At 42.0% G+C, this 16180-nt stretch overlaps 1 protein-coding gene and 1 pseudogene across 2 annotated transcripts in view; one reads left to right on the top strand and one right to left on the bottom strand.

The window, feature by feature from the left end:
• SCaMC (Short Calcium-binding Mitochondrial Carrier) overlaps positions 1-16180 on the bottom strand; it is a 131569-nt gene that overhangs the window by 100456 nt on the left and 14933 nt on the right. For both annotated transcript variants that reach the window (XM_080281860.1, XM_080281861.1), the window contains exon 3: positions 9593-9680. In XM_080281860.1, coding sequence (XP_080137986.1) covers positions 9593-9680 — 88 coding nt within the window. The remainder of the gene's footprint in view (positions 1-9592; positions 9681-16180) is intronic.
• LOC145412022 (5S ribosomal RNA) lies at positions 1334-1453 on the top strand (annotated as a pseudogene).

Genomic DNA, 16180 nt, shown 5'->3' with positions numbered 1-16180 from the left:
AATGATGTTGCTAAGGACAGTGCACAGCAAAATGGGAGTGGGGAAGGGGGGAGGAATCTGGCGTATCGAAAGCTGTAACAGAAAAACTTAGAAAGCAGCGTGGCGATATATACTGCATCACCTACTTTTAAGCGAGTTCCGGTGGGTCATTTGTGATTCGTATTGAAGAAATCCCACTAGCTACTGGAAAATCTACCACAGACGTTATAATGGTGTCATCTAACAGTGAAGGGCTAAGTATTCTAGTGTAGCCATGTTTAGCTGGGAAATCAAAGCTAAATGTCTTTCCAGGCAATTGTGAGACAACACCTTGCCACTATCTACATCTGCTTAAGGCAGTTTGTTCCGTAAATTTACATTTCGGCTGAAGAATACTCTCCTTCATTCAACTGAAAACGACTGTCCATTTGTTTATAACCACTATTTCGAGAATAATTTAGTCGTCAACTATAACGTATTGTCACGTGCCTTTATAACAAGACGCTTGTGAATTTTGCACAGAAACTTCAACTGGAGCTACACTTACTTTGCCTGGTAAGCTTCAATAAACTAAAGATAAGAACTGTATCGATATTCGTAAGTTTAATTTATCAGTCAAGAGTATAATCTTTGCTTATCTGCACAGTATTCTCTCACATCACCACTTTCCGAAACACTGCATAAAATGAACACAGTAGTCTGCAATACACTAAATGCAGGCACACAGGAATATTTCTTGAAATCTGAATTCGAAAACTCTTCCTATCAAACCACAATAATTTATTATCTTTCTCAACTGTCTCTGGACACTGCTGGATCGATTTCACATCATTATTGCAAGACCTTGAACTGTCATCATGATGGCAATATTTGGCTATATGGTATATTACTCACCGCATCACCGTTCTATTACTTATTATATCAATGTGGAACACTGCATTTTTATTTAAAAGTTCAAATGGCACATGGTAACTGAGCCTAACTGAATAGTTCATCAAGATAAGATGAGCAGAGGCGGGGACGCCATCCTCTACTGTATGTCACACCTTTACCCTACATCCTACCCTTATCTGTCACTCCATCCCCCTTTATAGTCTCTCACCTCAAGTCTCTTCTCTCCTCTTACCCTTAGATTCCTACACTTTTCTTGCAAGTTCCTAACACACCCCAAACTTTACTCCATTCGATCCTGTCCCACCTCTACCCTTACTGTCTGACCTCACGTCTCTGCACTCCTCCCACCTCAACAGCTGTCCACGCCGGTACGTTCACACCTAATAATCAAAACCTACCCTATCCTGTCCATCCTATGCCTTCCACACTACTCACTGTCCCTCACTTCACCTCGTCTCTATTAAACTTTCCATACCACGTTGAGTACACCGCTTCCCGTCCGATCAGCGAAGTTAAACAACGTTGGGTCTGGTTAGTACTTGGATGGGTGACCGCCTGAGAACACCAGATGCTGTTGGCATAACGTTCTCCCTACGTGTCAAGTGGGGTTGGTGGAGGATTAGTGCCCCTCCCTGTAAAACAATTAACTCTAAGCCCTTGGTCACCCCGTTTGGGATACATGGCGTCTGGCAAAAAATGAATCTTAACCACTCCACCTCTTACCCGCGTCCCTAACGTCCTCATATAGATATGGGTCATGGTTGATGACGCGACACACGTACAGGAAATGCATCCATGCTCGCACCTTACACACACACACACACACACACACACTACCATATCCGCAACACATAAGGCACTAGTGTAACGTTATTTATGGACTTCCCTGTACTTCGAGCATTAGGGCAGGAGGATTATAAGAGAGCAGCAGCCTCTTTCCACCACAAAAACGTTAATAGGTGTGATGAAGACGGGAGAGATTCTTGGAAAGTGTTGAGTTTCCCTCCTGGTCTACCATCGCTGAGGATCGCTTGTTTACCATATACTTTTAACTCGTACAGTACACTGTTTACCGTACACTTTTAACTAGTACACTGTTTACCGTACACTTTTAACTAGCACTGTTTAACGTACACTTTAATTCGTACACCGTTTACCGTACACTTTTAATTCGTACACTGTTTACCGTACACTTTTAACAAGCACACTGGTTAACGTACATTTTAACTCGTACACTGATTAACGTACACTTTTAATTGGTACACTGGCTAACGTAATTTTTATCTTATATACTGTTTACCATTCATTTTTAACTCGTACACTGTTTACCATACATTTTTAACTCGTACACTGTTTAACGTACATTTTTGACTCGTACACTATTTCAAGTACATTTTTAACTCGTACATTGCTTAACGTACTCTTTAAATTTGCACAACTACCAAACTTACCACAAATACTGTACACTGGACTGAATAACGACGTGAAGAATACAACACAGCAAAATTTCACTGTAAAACTTAACTATGGTCACTTATATACTGATTGAAAACGGAAAATGTGTAACACATTATTCGTTAACCAATAGTTTGCTAACTCGTTAATCAATACTTTACTGCTTTTGCCCTAACCTGGCCTAAAACTGTCAACTCTCTATCTTGAATGCTGAATTGTAAAAACAGATTAGCACTAAAATATGGTGCTAGTCATGAAAAAGTGCTATGAAATGAATGTGGTCATAGTACTGTTTTTTTCCTCCACTGAACCAAGTGAAATACGCTGCAAAAGGAAAATCTAGGCCAAGTTGGAGTAAAAAGAGTATAATGTGTGTTGGAAGTGTCCCTTGTTTCAGTAGAATAAAATCGTCTGTAATCAGATGTGCATGTTTTTTTATTCAATTTGTTTTTCCTTCCTCTGTTCGTCTTCTGTAAAAAAAAAAAAAAAAAAGTCAGTGATATCTAAAGTGTGTACTCTGCCCAATGGTTAACCTTCTAAGCGGGACGCGTAAACAACATTTCATGTATAAAAAAATAACAAAAAGCAAAACAAAACGTAAACAAGAACACTAGCAACATTACCACTGCCACAATCAACAGCAGGACGTCAAACAATTTACCGACGTGTGTTTGAAAATCCTCAACCTTTTCAGCCGGAGGACGCCTCTTTCTTCTGATGCAACTAATGTCAGGCAACAGTCAGTAATGGCATTTCATTCAACCTTGGAGACGTCCTGTTAATGCAGGGGTAAATGCAGGCTATATCTACAGCTTCCCGTTTAAAATGCCTACCCAAAACTGAATAAAATCACCTAGACGGCAATAATAATAATAATAATAATAATAATAATAATAATAATAATTAAAACTGCCACCATAGTGAAGCGGTAATTAAGTAAACCCTCAGCCTACACGTTATCGCAACCCTGCTCTTAGCTCGCCTAGTATACCTCCTGTCTAAAGGAAGCAATAATAATAATAATATAATAATAATAATAATAAATGTAATCATCATCATCATCATCATCACCACGACCACCACCATCACTGCAACCACCACCATCATCATTATCACCACCACCACGACCATCAGCAACTACAATAACAAAAGACGTTTGTGGAGGGGGGGGGGGAGAAAGAAAAACGTGTTACCCAGTAAGCCTACCGATTAACTCAGCCGTGACCTTGGAGCACCTCGCCTCCTGCCCTACCTGGCCCAGACTCACTTGCTATTCACACCGCGTCGTCTCCAAAATGCTTTATTCACACCGTCTCCTTCACTCACAGCTACACCTACACCATCCCTTGAACACCTAACCTATATCTACTCTTAACACCACCACTACCATCAAGTAACCCTAATACACCTAACCTTAACACCACCAATTCAACTTCGTTCAGATTTTCGCCCTTTTGCAGCTTTTTCCCCTTAACTCAATGACGGAATAGGACAATACAATGATTCTACACCCTTTCCACGGAACTTCGTGACTAGCACGATATTCTAGAGTTACTCTATTGCCACAGCTCTGCAACCAAGACGAAGAGATTGCAGTTTTTGGCCATGTTAAACTGAACAGAGTATAGCTTCATTGAAGGGCTGTCTACAGTTCTCTCTCTCTCTCTCTCTCTCTCTCTCTCTAAGGTTAGCTAGAACAACAAGTATACTATTTCCCACACTGCCATGACAACTTCCTCAGAATTGTATTTCCCTTAACGGGCTTAAAACGCATGCTAGGTTGCAATACCTTTGGTTATTTGCAGACAAACTGTACACACTCACTCTCACTACATTTTCTTTTTACCATTAACACTTTGAATCAGATGCCATAATCTGGCCATTCTTGTTACTTAAAGACTATTTAACTTAAAAAAAAGGCCCCTCTTACTGAAGATGGTATGATAGCTGTATGTCACCCTTATTTTCGAAGTTTCTCCAGAGTCGAATAGAAACGCCTGAGCAGGTTATGGCATATATAAAACAATGGCGTCCTCGAAGTAAATTAGTTAAAACCAGGTCACGTACATTTTGTTACGGCGGATAGTTTCTGCTTGAGAAAAGTTAGAAGAAAGTTTCTATCTGCTCAAGAAGAAAGTGAACAAGTGCAAAATATTTTAGTTCTACCATATACTGTATATACCACTGAAAGTTAGAGACTGCTTCTGATCTCACTACGTTGGTTTTCTCTTTAATGAATGAAATCGTCTGGAGTTAAGTGATGTTCACATATCTTAACTACCAAATATATAAGATTAGCAGCACTGCCAAACCAACTTCCTCCAGAAAACGGCTAAATAAGCAACTGTAGTCGATGAGTTTTCACCTGATGGAACTGGGCCACTCCATCAACTTCCATGAAAATTTTGGCACGAGAATTTTATGTAGTTTGGTTATGAGATATGAACATGTCTTCTTAGTTACTAGTCAAATCAAACCTCTAACTATACTTGGCCATAATCTGATTTGAGAGGAGTCACAGACCTTCGTCAGGTAAAGCACTATGGAGTGGTGTACATTTCCTGATACAAAAACCAGGCGCTGTATTCTCATGCTTTCTACAGCACAACTTCCTTGCTCAGCGGCAGAGATCTTGACTGAAGACAGCCGGGCCTTACATGCAACGTTTCAAATCCAAGAGTTAACCTGGGGATTTTTCTAACATGTAAGAAGCGTCAGAGGTGTAGGTCGGTCTCGTACCACTTTATGTTCTGAACTACGGAAGCCTAACCTCGAGACCGGTAAACCAAGAAGCAGGCAACAAGGGACTGGCTGCTACCGATTTTATACACTGTTTAGCTTAGGGAAGACTGTTGTAATGGCATTTTTAGAAAGTCCCCACTAATCAACTTAGTATTTGGATATCCTCTTTATATTCCTATTTTACTATCATCAGACAACTGTACTGGCTATAAAGGGGTGGGGGGAATCACAGTGAAGGAATAACAGAGAAGTATATTCCCTCAGTGCGATAACGCTTCTTCCATTATTTCATTTCTATTAAGCCTGGGTCAGATTAAAATGAACTAAAAAAAAAAAAAATCGCCATACAGGAGATGCTGCGGTAAAATTAACAAAACAAAGAAGGTATGGAACAGATGTCAGAGAAGAAAGAGCTATGGAACAGATGTCAGAGAATTTCCGATGTCCAAGAGAATACGGCACCAGGCCTTGTAATCATAAACTTTCTCATGCCGAACTTATATGATTTCTGGATTAGGCCTACGATTTCTTAGCTCGTACAACTGCAAGGCACTTCACATTTAAATCAGAGTAAATAAGAAGGTCCTCTGCTTAAACCTGAAATGGCAAAGTGGAATGCACACCCCTAATTACTGAAGGTCATTTATGGAACGGCTGTGGTTATTAGATACGGTTAGCCTGCATCCCATAATACAGTACGCAGCCAGCAACTACACAGGGAAGGCAAATATGTTCCACCATCATCAGGTACTTCAAAGAGACTCATCAAAAACTGTGGGTCTACATCCTACTTCGCGATATCAGGGTTAGGCATACGACCCTTTGTCATTTGGGGAAAAAAAAAAAAGTGATAATACGTTTTGAGGACTTGGGAAAATAAAACTCCTTAGGAAAGACTCTCTCTCTCTCTCTCTCTAGGCTAAAAACAATATTGCAGATGCTCGTCGTATTTATAAAAAAAAAAAAAAAAAAAAAAAAAAGCATCCAAAACAATCGCAAAAATTGGCTAGGATTCTTTACAAATATGACCCAGATTCCCTTTATAAATATGATCCTAAATTCTCTTTATAAACCCGGCCTGATTCCTTTTTTAAACACGACCCGAGTCCCTTTATAAACCCCACCATATTCCCATTATAAATACGATCCCAAATTCCTTTCATAACTACTCCCAAACTCCTTTATAAATACGACCCCAGGATCCCTTTATAAATACCACCCTTAAATTTCTTTATAAATACTACTTTTAATTACCTTCATAAAGACGACTCCAAATCCCTTTTTATATATATACGACGCCCAAATCCTTTTTATAAATACCACCCCAAGTTCCCTTTATATATACGACTCTATCCCCTACGCAGTGGCTAAAAATAAGGTGACAGACGCGGATTAGTCGGCACCGCTCCCAGAACTGAGGAAGAAACAGGGCAGGTGGTAAGAGAGGAAAAAAAATGGAGGGATGTAGGGGACGGAGGGGGTAAATGAGAGGAAGGTGAGGGGAGAGAGTGGTAGAGACTGACTGGGAGAAGAGAGAAAGGTAAAAGACGGACATGGAGAACGATAGAATCACATAAAATGGGCAGTTAAAATGAAGGAGGAAGACAAAGAGAAAGACTGGGAAGGGTAAGGGAAACAGGGAGGGGGGAAGAGAAGTAAATACAGAGGGAGAGAAGGGTAGAGAGTCAAGAAAGTAAGGGTGTAGTTGGTAAGAGAGAAGGGGAGAAATGCAGAGGAGGAAAGAGGTAACGAGAGGAAAGAAGAAAGGAGGACAATGAACAGACTGGAGGGGAGGGTAAACATGACAAAGAGGGGAGAAACTAAGATCAACAGAGGGGGAGTGAGGCAATGAATGGAACAGTAAAGAAAGGGAAGGGAAAGAAGGGTAAACTGAGGTAGAAACGTGGAGAAATTTATATCAACAGAGGGAGGGGGTAGGAAGGGAGCGAGAATGATATAAAGTGAAAGGGAGAGAAAACCAGATCAACAGAGGGGACGAGAGGATAAGAAAGGGAAAGGGAGCAAATAGTACACGGAGACGGGGAGAGTGAGATTTAGAGTAGGTAGACGACAGGGAGAGAACATTTAAGAGGTGGTGGTGAGCAGGAGCGGCGAAGAAGTGAAGCAGAGATGAACTGGGGTATGGGGGGGTTAGTTCAAGAGAGAGAGAGAGAGAGAGAGAGAGAGAGAGAGAGAGAGAGAGAGAGAGAGAGAGAGAGTCATGCTTCAGTGAGGGAAAGAAAAGGGGAAAAAAAAGATGGGAAAGAAATGTAAAGTGAAATGGGAGACGGAAAAAAAAGAGGAAAGCGATAATGAGAGTGGAATGACGTGAGAAAATGGGGTGAAAGAAGGTGGAGTGACGGAGTTTGGGGGGACGGTGAGGGGGACACTCCCATTCACCGACGGAAGGGGATTTCCCTGTGTGTGTGTGTGTGTGTGTGTGTGTGTGTGTGTGTGTGTGTGTGTGTGTGTGTGTGTGTGTGTGTGTGTGTCCGCAGCACATGCCCCTGGCAACACCACAAAAGCAACAGAATGGCACTGCACACACACACACACACACACACACACACACACACACACACACACACACACAAAGGAAATTTTTATGGTGTGGAAGTAGTGCTCTAGAGGCAAATCCCCCAGGCTCCTCTCATCCCTCCTTTTCCCTTCAGTCTCCTTTACCTGAGTCGCTTTCTAGGATGTACAGGATGCATCGTATCACATTTTCCTCCACCATTCCTTTTGCATCGTATACCATAATTTTATCCTGTATGTCAACGAAATCGTTTTGATACTGACACAAACAAAAGGATGCTAGGGTGTAATGAATGTACAGAATTAATCGCTATGGAAGAAGTGTCACGTAACCTCCAGAACCACTCAAAATACGACCCACTAACTAATCCGTAATTTCAACAACCCCATATACGTCACGCCACCACAAAAACATAGTGTGAAATGTGCATAATAAATCGCTAAGGAAGAAGTGTCACGCAATCTTCAAAGCCTATATGACCCACTACCGTATCCTCATTTCCAACAACCCAGACTTCTCCGTATACGTCACGCCACCACCCACACCTTCTCCATCCATCCATTCACAGTGCCTGGCCGTGAGTAAACAAATTCTCCTGATAAGATAGCTCCACTTGTAAACTCTCTCCTCTTGCTTACATCATTATCACAGGCTCACTCTCACTTTGTCTTATATAACTGACTCTGGCCATCGACTACGTACTCCGTTCCCTGAGGACCAGCATTCCCTCCCACTACAAATTATATCACACACCCTCACATGACACAACTTAGGTACTCAAACAAAACTGTCTAAAATGAGATACGGCTATATTATTCAAAACTGGTATATGTAAGAGGGTGTGTTTTTACGATCTACTGAAGGGTCGTACGTTAGTCCAATGAACACTGTTTGGACAAAATAAAAACTCACAAACCTTTCAATCCCTCGGCTGGTGTGGATCGCGTGACATTGTGACCAGCAAGTTCATTCCCCCCCCCCATCTGATCACAACTTCATTTACCTCTTACTTCTGGTAGCTTTCATTATCTGTCTAGGATTTAAGTATTGCTCAATCCTTTCAAAGTCATGCAAATTTCTATCAACCTCAAAGTTCCTCTCATCAACTTATGGTTCGTCTATTTTATGAAGAGCGTTTGGGCGTTGTAAATTCACCTCCCAAAACAGTATACAGTATATATTAAATTCTCCTTGTACACATTCGGTGTAATTCTTATAACATATTCGGTCCACATTTCACACAATACACCAGTCCGTTATCAAGCCACATACTTTAGTTCCACACTACAGTACGAATAAATTCCATCCCACAAATACATCATTACACTCCTCTACTAGCACGTTAAACTCTGTATATAATATGCTTCTCCTTTATCTGTTCATCTTTTGTATATATTAAAAAAAAAAAAGTAAATATCCCAATACTTTTTTCCTTAGACGTATTCCATTCGACAATATTCTTCCTAAAACCATTCAATTAAATACTTTTCCCTAAACATGATCAACTTAACTCATTCAAACATTAAACTACATCCGTTCTAAACACGTTTGACAAAGCTTCTATAAACACACACAGCTTTGCAACGCATCAACATTCTCTCTCCAACCTCTCGATGTTATTTTGATCTTTCATACCACTACTTTTCTTTGGTTCTTTAGTTTCCTAAGTCTCTCTCTCTCTCTCTCTTTCTCTCTGTCAGACCACAGGTGTGATACCGCGACGTTCACAGACCGTTAAGACGATGTAGGGTCGCTTCTGGCGAGAGAATGGTTAAGATGCAGGTAGAGAGAGAGAGAGAGAGAGAGACAGACAGACAGACAGAGAGAGAGAGAGAGAGAGAGAGAGAGAGAGAGAAAGGATGATGCAAAATGTGCAAAAAGATTAATGCAGAACTTTAGCTGATCGCACATCACCATCATATTAATTATAGAAAACGAGCAGCAATGCAAACTTTTAGAAAATAAAAGTCCACGAATAGAACTCACCTCTTGAGGAGTCTCTTGGCCTCCTCGTGGTCGATGTGGACACCCAGTCGTTCGAATGAGGATCGTAATTCCATCTCGTCCACTTTTCCTGTGAATAAAAGGGAGTCGTGATTAGGTTGGGGTTTAGTTTGGCTTGGCCTGGTTTGGTCTGATTTGGATTAGTTTGATTTGGTTATGTTGTGTTACGTCAGGTTGGGTTAGGTCAGGTCAGGTTAGGCTCGAACGTTTGATCTAGGTGGGTTCAGTGAGGTTAGGTTTGGTAGCGCTGATTTAGGCAACGAGTGGTCTGTCTAGGTTCTGTAAGGTTAGATTAGGTTAAGTCTGGGTGGGTTCCGCTAAGTTTGTTTAGGCTGTGTGGAGGGTCTGATTAAGTTAGGTGTGGTTAGGTCTGAAAAGGTAGGTTAGGTGTGGCTGGGTCTGATTAGGTAGGTTAGGTGTGGCTGGGTCTGATTAGGTAGGTTAGGTATGGTTGGGTTTATTGATTTCGACAGTCCAGGTCTGATTAGGTTAAGTGTGGTTGTAATTAGTTAGGTTAGCCCTGGCTGGGTGTGGTTCCATTTGGAATTCACAGAGCTAGGATAAATTATAATAGGTAAGTTACCGGTACGTAACCGGACTGAGCAGGTTTCTGTGTTTGATTACGTTAGCTTCGGTTGGGTTTAGGTACAGTAGGTTTGGCTTGGTTATGTCACAAGCAAGTTGGGTTGATTTAGTTAAGCTAGTCAGGTTGGGCTACATTAAATTTAAATGAAGTTCGGTTCGGTACACTTATCAGTCAACAATAGGTTACACAACACTCAGTGGACACAAGCAAAGTTTATCTATCTAACCTCTTCAGTCTATGCAGGTCAATTCGAAGTCTTACTGCCACCAGACGATTTTTATTAAACTTATAACCCCCTCGAAGTGAATGGGCTTGAAAAGGCTACATATCTAGTTCTAAAAGCTAAATAAAATCGTCTGGAATAGAAAGTATAAAATCAACAATACGATGCACCTTGGGCAAAAGGAGTCAAACATACCGACATGCCAACCTCCTGAACACTGGCCTCCCCTCTGACCATTCACCCCCGTAATCTGCCTCCAGACCGGATGTACAGAGGGCTGCCTGAACTCTCTCTCTGAATCTTGACATTCGATAACATTCAATATTTATTTATTGCTTGCACGCATAGAGTACTGTAAAGCTGCGCCTCAACGTCAGGTGCGTGCAAGCCATCCGTTACAATACATACATAATATACTCACAATGTGTCTTTTTATTTATCTGTATTTATTATTACTTTAATTATTATTATTATTATTATTTCGAGACTATTCATAAAGAGTTCATTAAATCAACTACCGGTACATTACTACGAGAGATCTCGCATAAGCTGTAGAAAGTCGTTTGGTGGTGGCCTGATTAATATAAGGACGTTATAGGATTGAAAAAGGCTCAAACAAATGTGTGTATGCATATCTAACCAAATTCCATACATAAAATGAGACCAGCTTGGGACTGTCAGAACAATGCTGTGTGTGTCTGATGCATCCGTTAAGCCTTCAATCCCGTAGTGTATATCTGTATTCTATTCCTGTTATTTCCACGATAAGATTCAGCTGAGGACAGAACTTTCTACTTGATGGGATTAATTAAGGTTACATGTAAGCTGTAAGTCCGAAGAGTCCCTCCTGCGGTTCAGAAAACTGTCTAAAGAAAGCAAGAATAAAAAAAGTCATGGGACTGAAGGGGTAAGCATACTGGCTGCTGGCATCATACCCAACCTTGACTTACCGGACATTATTCTTTACTTTGGACGAGGGAAAAATGTATGAAGATAGTAATCTCCACGACAAAATAAAAACGATTAGTAATTATTAAGTCTGCATAAAGCGTAGCTACAGTACTTTAACACTTTCCTTGCTAAAAACAGTTTTATTTCTACGATTAATGAGTTATTTCCATCAGATGAATAAACTCGAATTGTGTTAGCTCAATTACTAGATTAATGCGATCACAGTGATGAAAAGGATTTATATCAATGACGTACTGTTAATAGAGCAACAAGCAAGTCGCCAAATATTTGTCGAGTCATATTTTCAATATTAGTATATTACATCTCATCTTAAATGCCAGGACCAACTGGCTCCTACGCTCCTCATGGTGCAATGTAGGATTAGATGATGGATGGATGGATGGACCATCACAACTGATTAATACATTTCCCTGCTGGCTATGGAGATGGAAAGCTTTACATGAAAGATATCTAGGTGACAGCAATATGAAACACACAACAACATAGTATGCCAACACAGGACTTTCTCGGATGCTCGGGGTGGAATGAAAACTATGGCAGGCAAGATACAACAATGGCTGAGGACTGTCGGTGAAATTTTGCACGTGACAGTTCGTACCGTCGCAGTCAAATGTCTCTCGACCAAGATCGAGAAACAGTTATTATTATAGCATAATAATAATAATAATAATAATAATAATAATAATAATAATAATATGCAGGTATAATGGCTCAGCCTAAAGAAAATAAGTTTTCATAATCATGTATTCTCATTCATTCACAAGAAGGCGAATCACAAGACATTTTCGCATATAAGATTATTATAGTCGAGAGTTCTGACCACGACGGTATCTACAGCCTACTCTTTAACTAGTTACAGCCTAGTTTTCATCACCAGTTAAAAAAAAATGACCAGCTAATTTAATGTTCGCTGCCCAATATCAAACTGTACTCAGGAAAAAAAAAAAATGCGACCCTTTTCATCACCACTCACACCAATCCCTTTCTTTAAAGTATGGTAGGCCTGTCCCTCTATGCTAACATTCCTTCTCGTGCTCGGTCTTCCTCTCCCTATCATTATCTCACTAGTCCCACTTTTCAGTATCATTATTTTGTTATTTTTAGTTTATTCCCGTTATAAACAGGGATCAAGAACGACAGAGATAAGTGTGTGTGTGTGTGTGTGTGTGTGTGTGTGTGTGTGTGTGTGTGTGTGTGTGTGTGTGTGTGTGTGTGTGTGCGCGCGCGCGCCCCGGGCACTGAGTGTTTCAAGGTCGATATTGCAATGCTGCACTGCTTACCAAGTCAGCTGCTTAATAGGAGGAGGAGGAAGAGAAGGAGAATTAAGAAGTGGGTGAGCAGGAATGGAAGCAGGTGCTTGTGAGTATGCAGGCTTGTTGGGCAAGCATCTCAATAATCTGTATATGTGTGTGTGTGTGTGTGTGTGTGTGTGTGTGTGTCCAGAAATGAAGCCTCATGAAAAAAAAATCACAAAACATAGCCTAATAAAATTTATAATAATAATAATAACAATAATGATGATAATGATGATGATGATGATGATGAAGTAGTAGTAGTATTGGGTAGATGAGAAAGGATATGAGTAATGGTGGGAGGTAAGTGGAAAGGTCTGATTCCGTGGAAAGCCAGTGTGTGTGTGTGTGTGTGTGTGTGTGTGTGTGTGTGTGTGTGTGTGTGTGTGTGTGTGTGTGTGTGTGTGTGTGTGTGTGTGTGTGTGTGTGTGTGTGTGTGTGTGTGTGTGTATCAAAATCGTAGGCTTAGACCCGACAGATGGAAATGGTAAGAAATCAGTGGTGGTAGTGTGAGTGGCAGTGGGCGTGAATAAGGTGGCACTGGGTGTGAAGCTGTGGTGGAGGTAGGGAAGAGTGAGGTGGTGGTAGTGGGTGAGAGTGAGGTGGTGGTAGTGGGTAAGAGTAAGGTGGTGGCAGTGGGTGAGTCAGGTGGTGGTAGTGAATGGTGATACTGGATGTGAACAAGGTGCTGGTGAATGTGAATAGGTGGTAATGGGTGTGAATAAGTGGTAGTGGATGTGTATAAGGTGGCAGTGTGTGTGAATAAGGTGGTAGTTAGTGTGAACAAGATGGTAGCTGGTGTGAATAAGTTGGTGGTGGGTGTGAATAAGGTGGTAGTGGGTGTGAATAAGGTGGTAGTGGGTGTGAATAAGGTGGTAGTGGGTGTGAATAAGGTGGTAGTGGGTGTGAATAAGCTGGCAATGGATATGAATAACTGGTAAGGGGTGTGAATAAGATGGTAGTGAATGTGAATAAGTAGTAATGGGTGTGAATAAGGTGGCTGTGGGTGTGAGTATGGTGGAAGTGGGTGTGAATAAAGTGATACAGGGTGTGAATAAAGTGATAGTTGGTTTGAATAAGTAGGTAGTGAGTGTGAAAACAGTGGAAGTGGGTGTACGGTGATGCTGGAGGGAGTGAATACGGTGGTGGCAGTGGATGTGTTTGGTGGTGGCAACGGGTGTATCAGGTGGTGTCAGTGAGTGTGAACAAGGTGGTCAGTGGATGTGAACAAGGTGGTGTCAGTGGGTGTGAACAAGGTGGTCAGTGGATGTGAACAAGGTGGTGGCAGTGGGTGTGAACAAGGTGGTGGCAGTGGGTGTGAACAAGGTGGTGTCAGTGGATGTGAACAAGGTGGTGTCAGTGGGTGTGAACAAGGTGGTGGCAGTGGGTGTGAACAAGGTGGTGGCAGTGGGTGTGAACAAGGTGGTGTCAGTGGATGTGAACAAGGTGGTGTCAGTGGATGTGAACAAGGTGGTGGCAGTGGGTGTGAACAAGGCGGTGGCGGTGGGTGTGAACAAGGCGGTGGCAGTGGTTGTGAACAAGGTGGTGGCAGTGGATGTGAACAAGGTGGTGGCAGTGGGTGTGAACAAGGTGGTGGCAGTGGGCATGAACAACGTGATGGCAGTGGGTGTGAACAGGGTGGTGCCAGTGAATGAGAACAAGGTGGTGTCAGTGGATGTGAACAAGGTGGTGTCAGTGGGTGTGAACAAGGTGGTGTCAGTGGGTGTGAACAAGGTGGTGACAGTGGGTGTGAACAAGGTGGTGGCAGTGGATGTGAACAAGGTGGTGGCAATGAATGTGAACAAGGTGGTGGCAGTGGGTGTGAACAAGGTGGTGGCAATGTATGTGAACAAGTTGGTGACAGTGGGTGTGAACAAGGTGTTGGTAGTGGGTGTGAACAAGGTGAAGGAGGTGAGTGAGTCAAGTGATAGTAGTGGGTGTGAGTAGAGTGGAAGTGGGTGCGAGCAGGGCGGCAGTGGGTGTGAATAAGGTGGTGGTAGTGAGTGTACGGAGTGAAGCACCAGCAAGTGTATTGATCTGCCAACACATCCCTGCAATACACACACACTCACTCCTGTTAACCCCTATAGGACGGCTGACACACATATAATTTATTTTGGTTACCATCACAAGATTGAAGGATTAACTGCCATGCCCACACATCTTAAACAACACAAGCCACACCCATACAAACCTTAAACAACACAAGCCACACCCACACACCTTAAACAATACATGCCAAACCCCCACACACCTTGAATAACACAAGCCACTCACACACACACACACACACACACACACACACACACACACACACACACATTAAACATCATAAGCCGCATACAGACACACCTTAAACAACATAAGCCACACCCACACACACCTTAAACAACACAGGCCACACTCACACAAACTCTGAACATGAGCCACACCCACACAGACTCAGAGCACAAGCCACACCCAAACACACCTTAAACAACACAAGCCACACTCACACACACCTTAAACAACACAAGCCACACACCTTAAAAAACACAAGCCACACACCTTAAAAAACACAAGCCACACTCACACACACTTAAACTACAAAAGCTACACCCACACCCACCCTGAACAACACAACTTTCCCCCTCTCACACACACAGCCTAGACATATTCCATAAACAACACAACCCACCCATACACACTAAAAAATACAACTCCCTCCCACTCACACCCTAATTACAACCCAGACACAATAACACAACCTTTCTATGTACATGTCATATGACACATCATCCAAGCCACACATACACACAAACAAGGCAATACAAACCATTCACCTCCACTCCATACACACCAAACAACTCACACCTGCACACACATACACTAAACAACAAAGCCATCACATTAACAATGCATCCATCCCACTCAGAATCAACATTATCTAGAAATTCTTGCCTGCCTACAGATGGGGGGGAGATTTTTGTTAATGTTATTGTCACCCGAACCTCATCTGGATATGAACCCAACGGACTGCAGGCTGGTTACTTTTTTTTTTTCCATTGCAGTCCAGCATCCTCCATCCAGGTAAGAGAGAGGGAGCTGGGGGTGTATGTATAGTATTGCATGAAGCAGTGCTGTGAGATGAAGATACACGGAAACACAACTATAAAATTTAATCATCATCATCATCTCATCCTGTACTGCCCAAAGAGCTGCGTAGGAGCCTGGGGCTAGGCAAGTTGGTCCTGACATTTAACATGAGTGACCAGCTTCACTCATCCCTGAGTGGCATTATGTGAGCAATAAACCCCAACCACCTTCTGGATATAAGCCAACACAGGCTCAATTCGGTTGGAGTGCCTTAAATACCCACTAAACCACCATGTGCCTTAGATTGGTTATATGGTTACCACCCAGCATAGTAAATGGTTTTCTGGTGTACAGGAAACCATTTAGCTTGTCACTCAGTGTAGTCATAATAATCACACACACACACACACACACACACACAC

The sequence above is a fragment of the Coenobita brevimanus genome, chromosome 91, assembly GCF_032717465.1.
Source record: "Coenobita brevimanus isolate Jiangsu-jjx chromosome 91, ASM3271746v2, whole genome shotgun sequence".
NCBI lineage: Eukaryota > Metazoa > Arthropoda > Malacostraca > Decapoda > Coenobitidae > Coenobita > Coenobita brevimanus.
The sequence above is the reverse complement of the archived record's forward strand: the minus strand, read 5'-3'. Positions and strand labels throughout refer to the sequence as shown.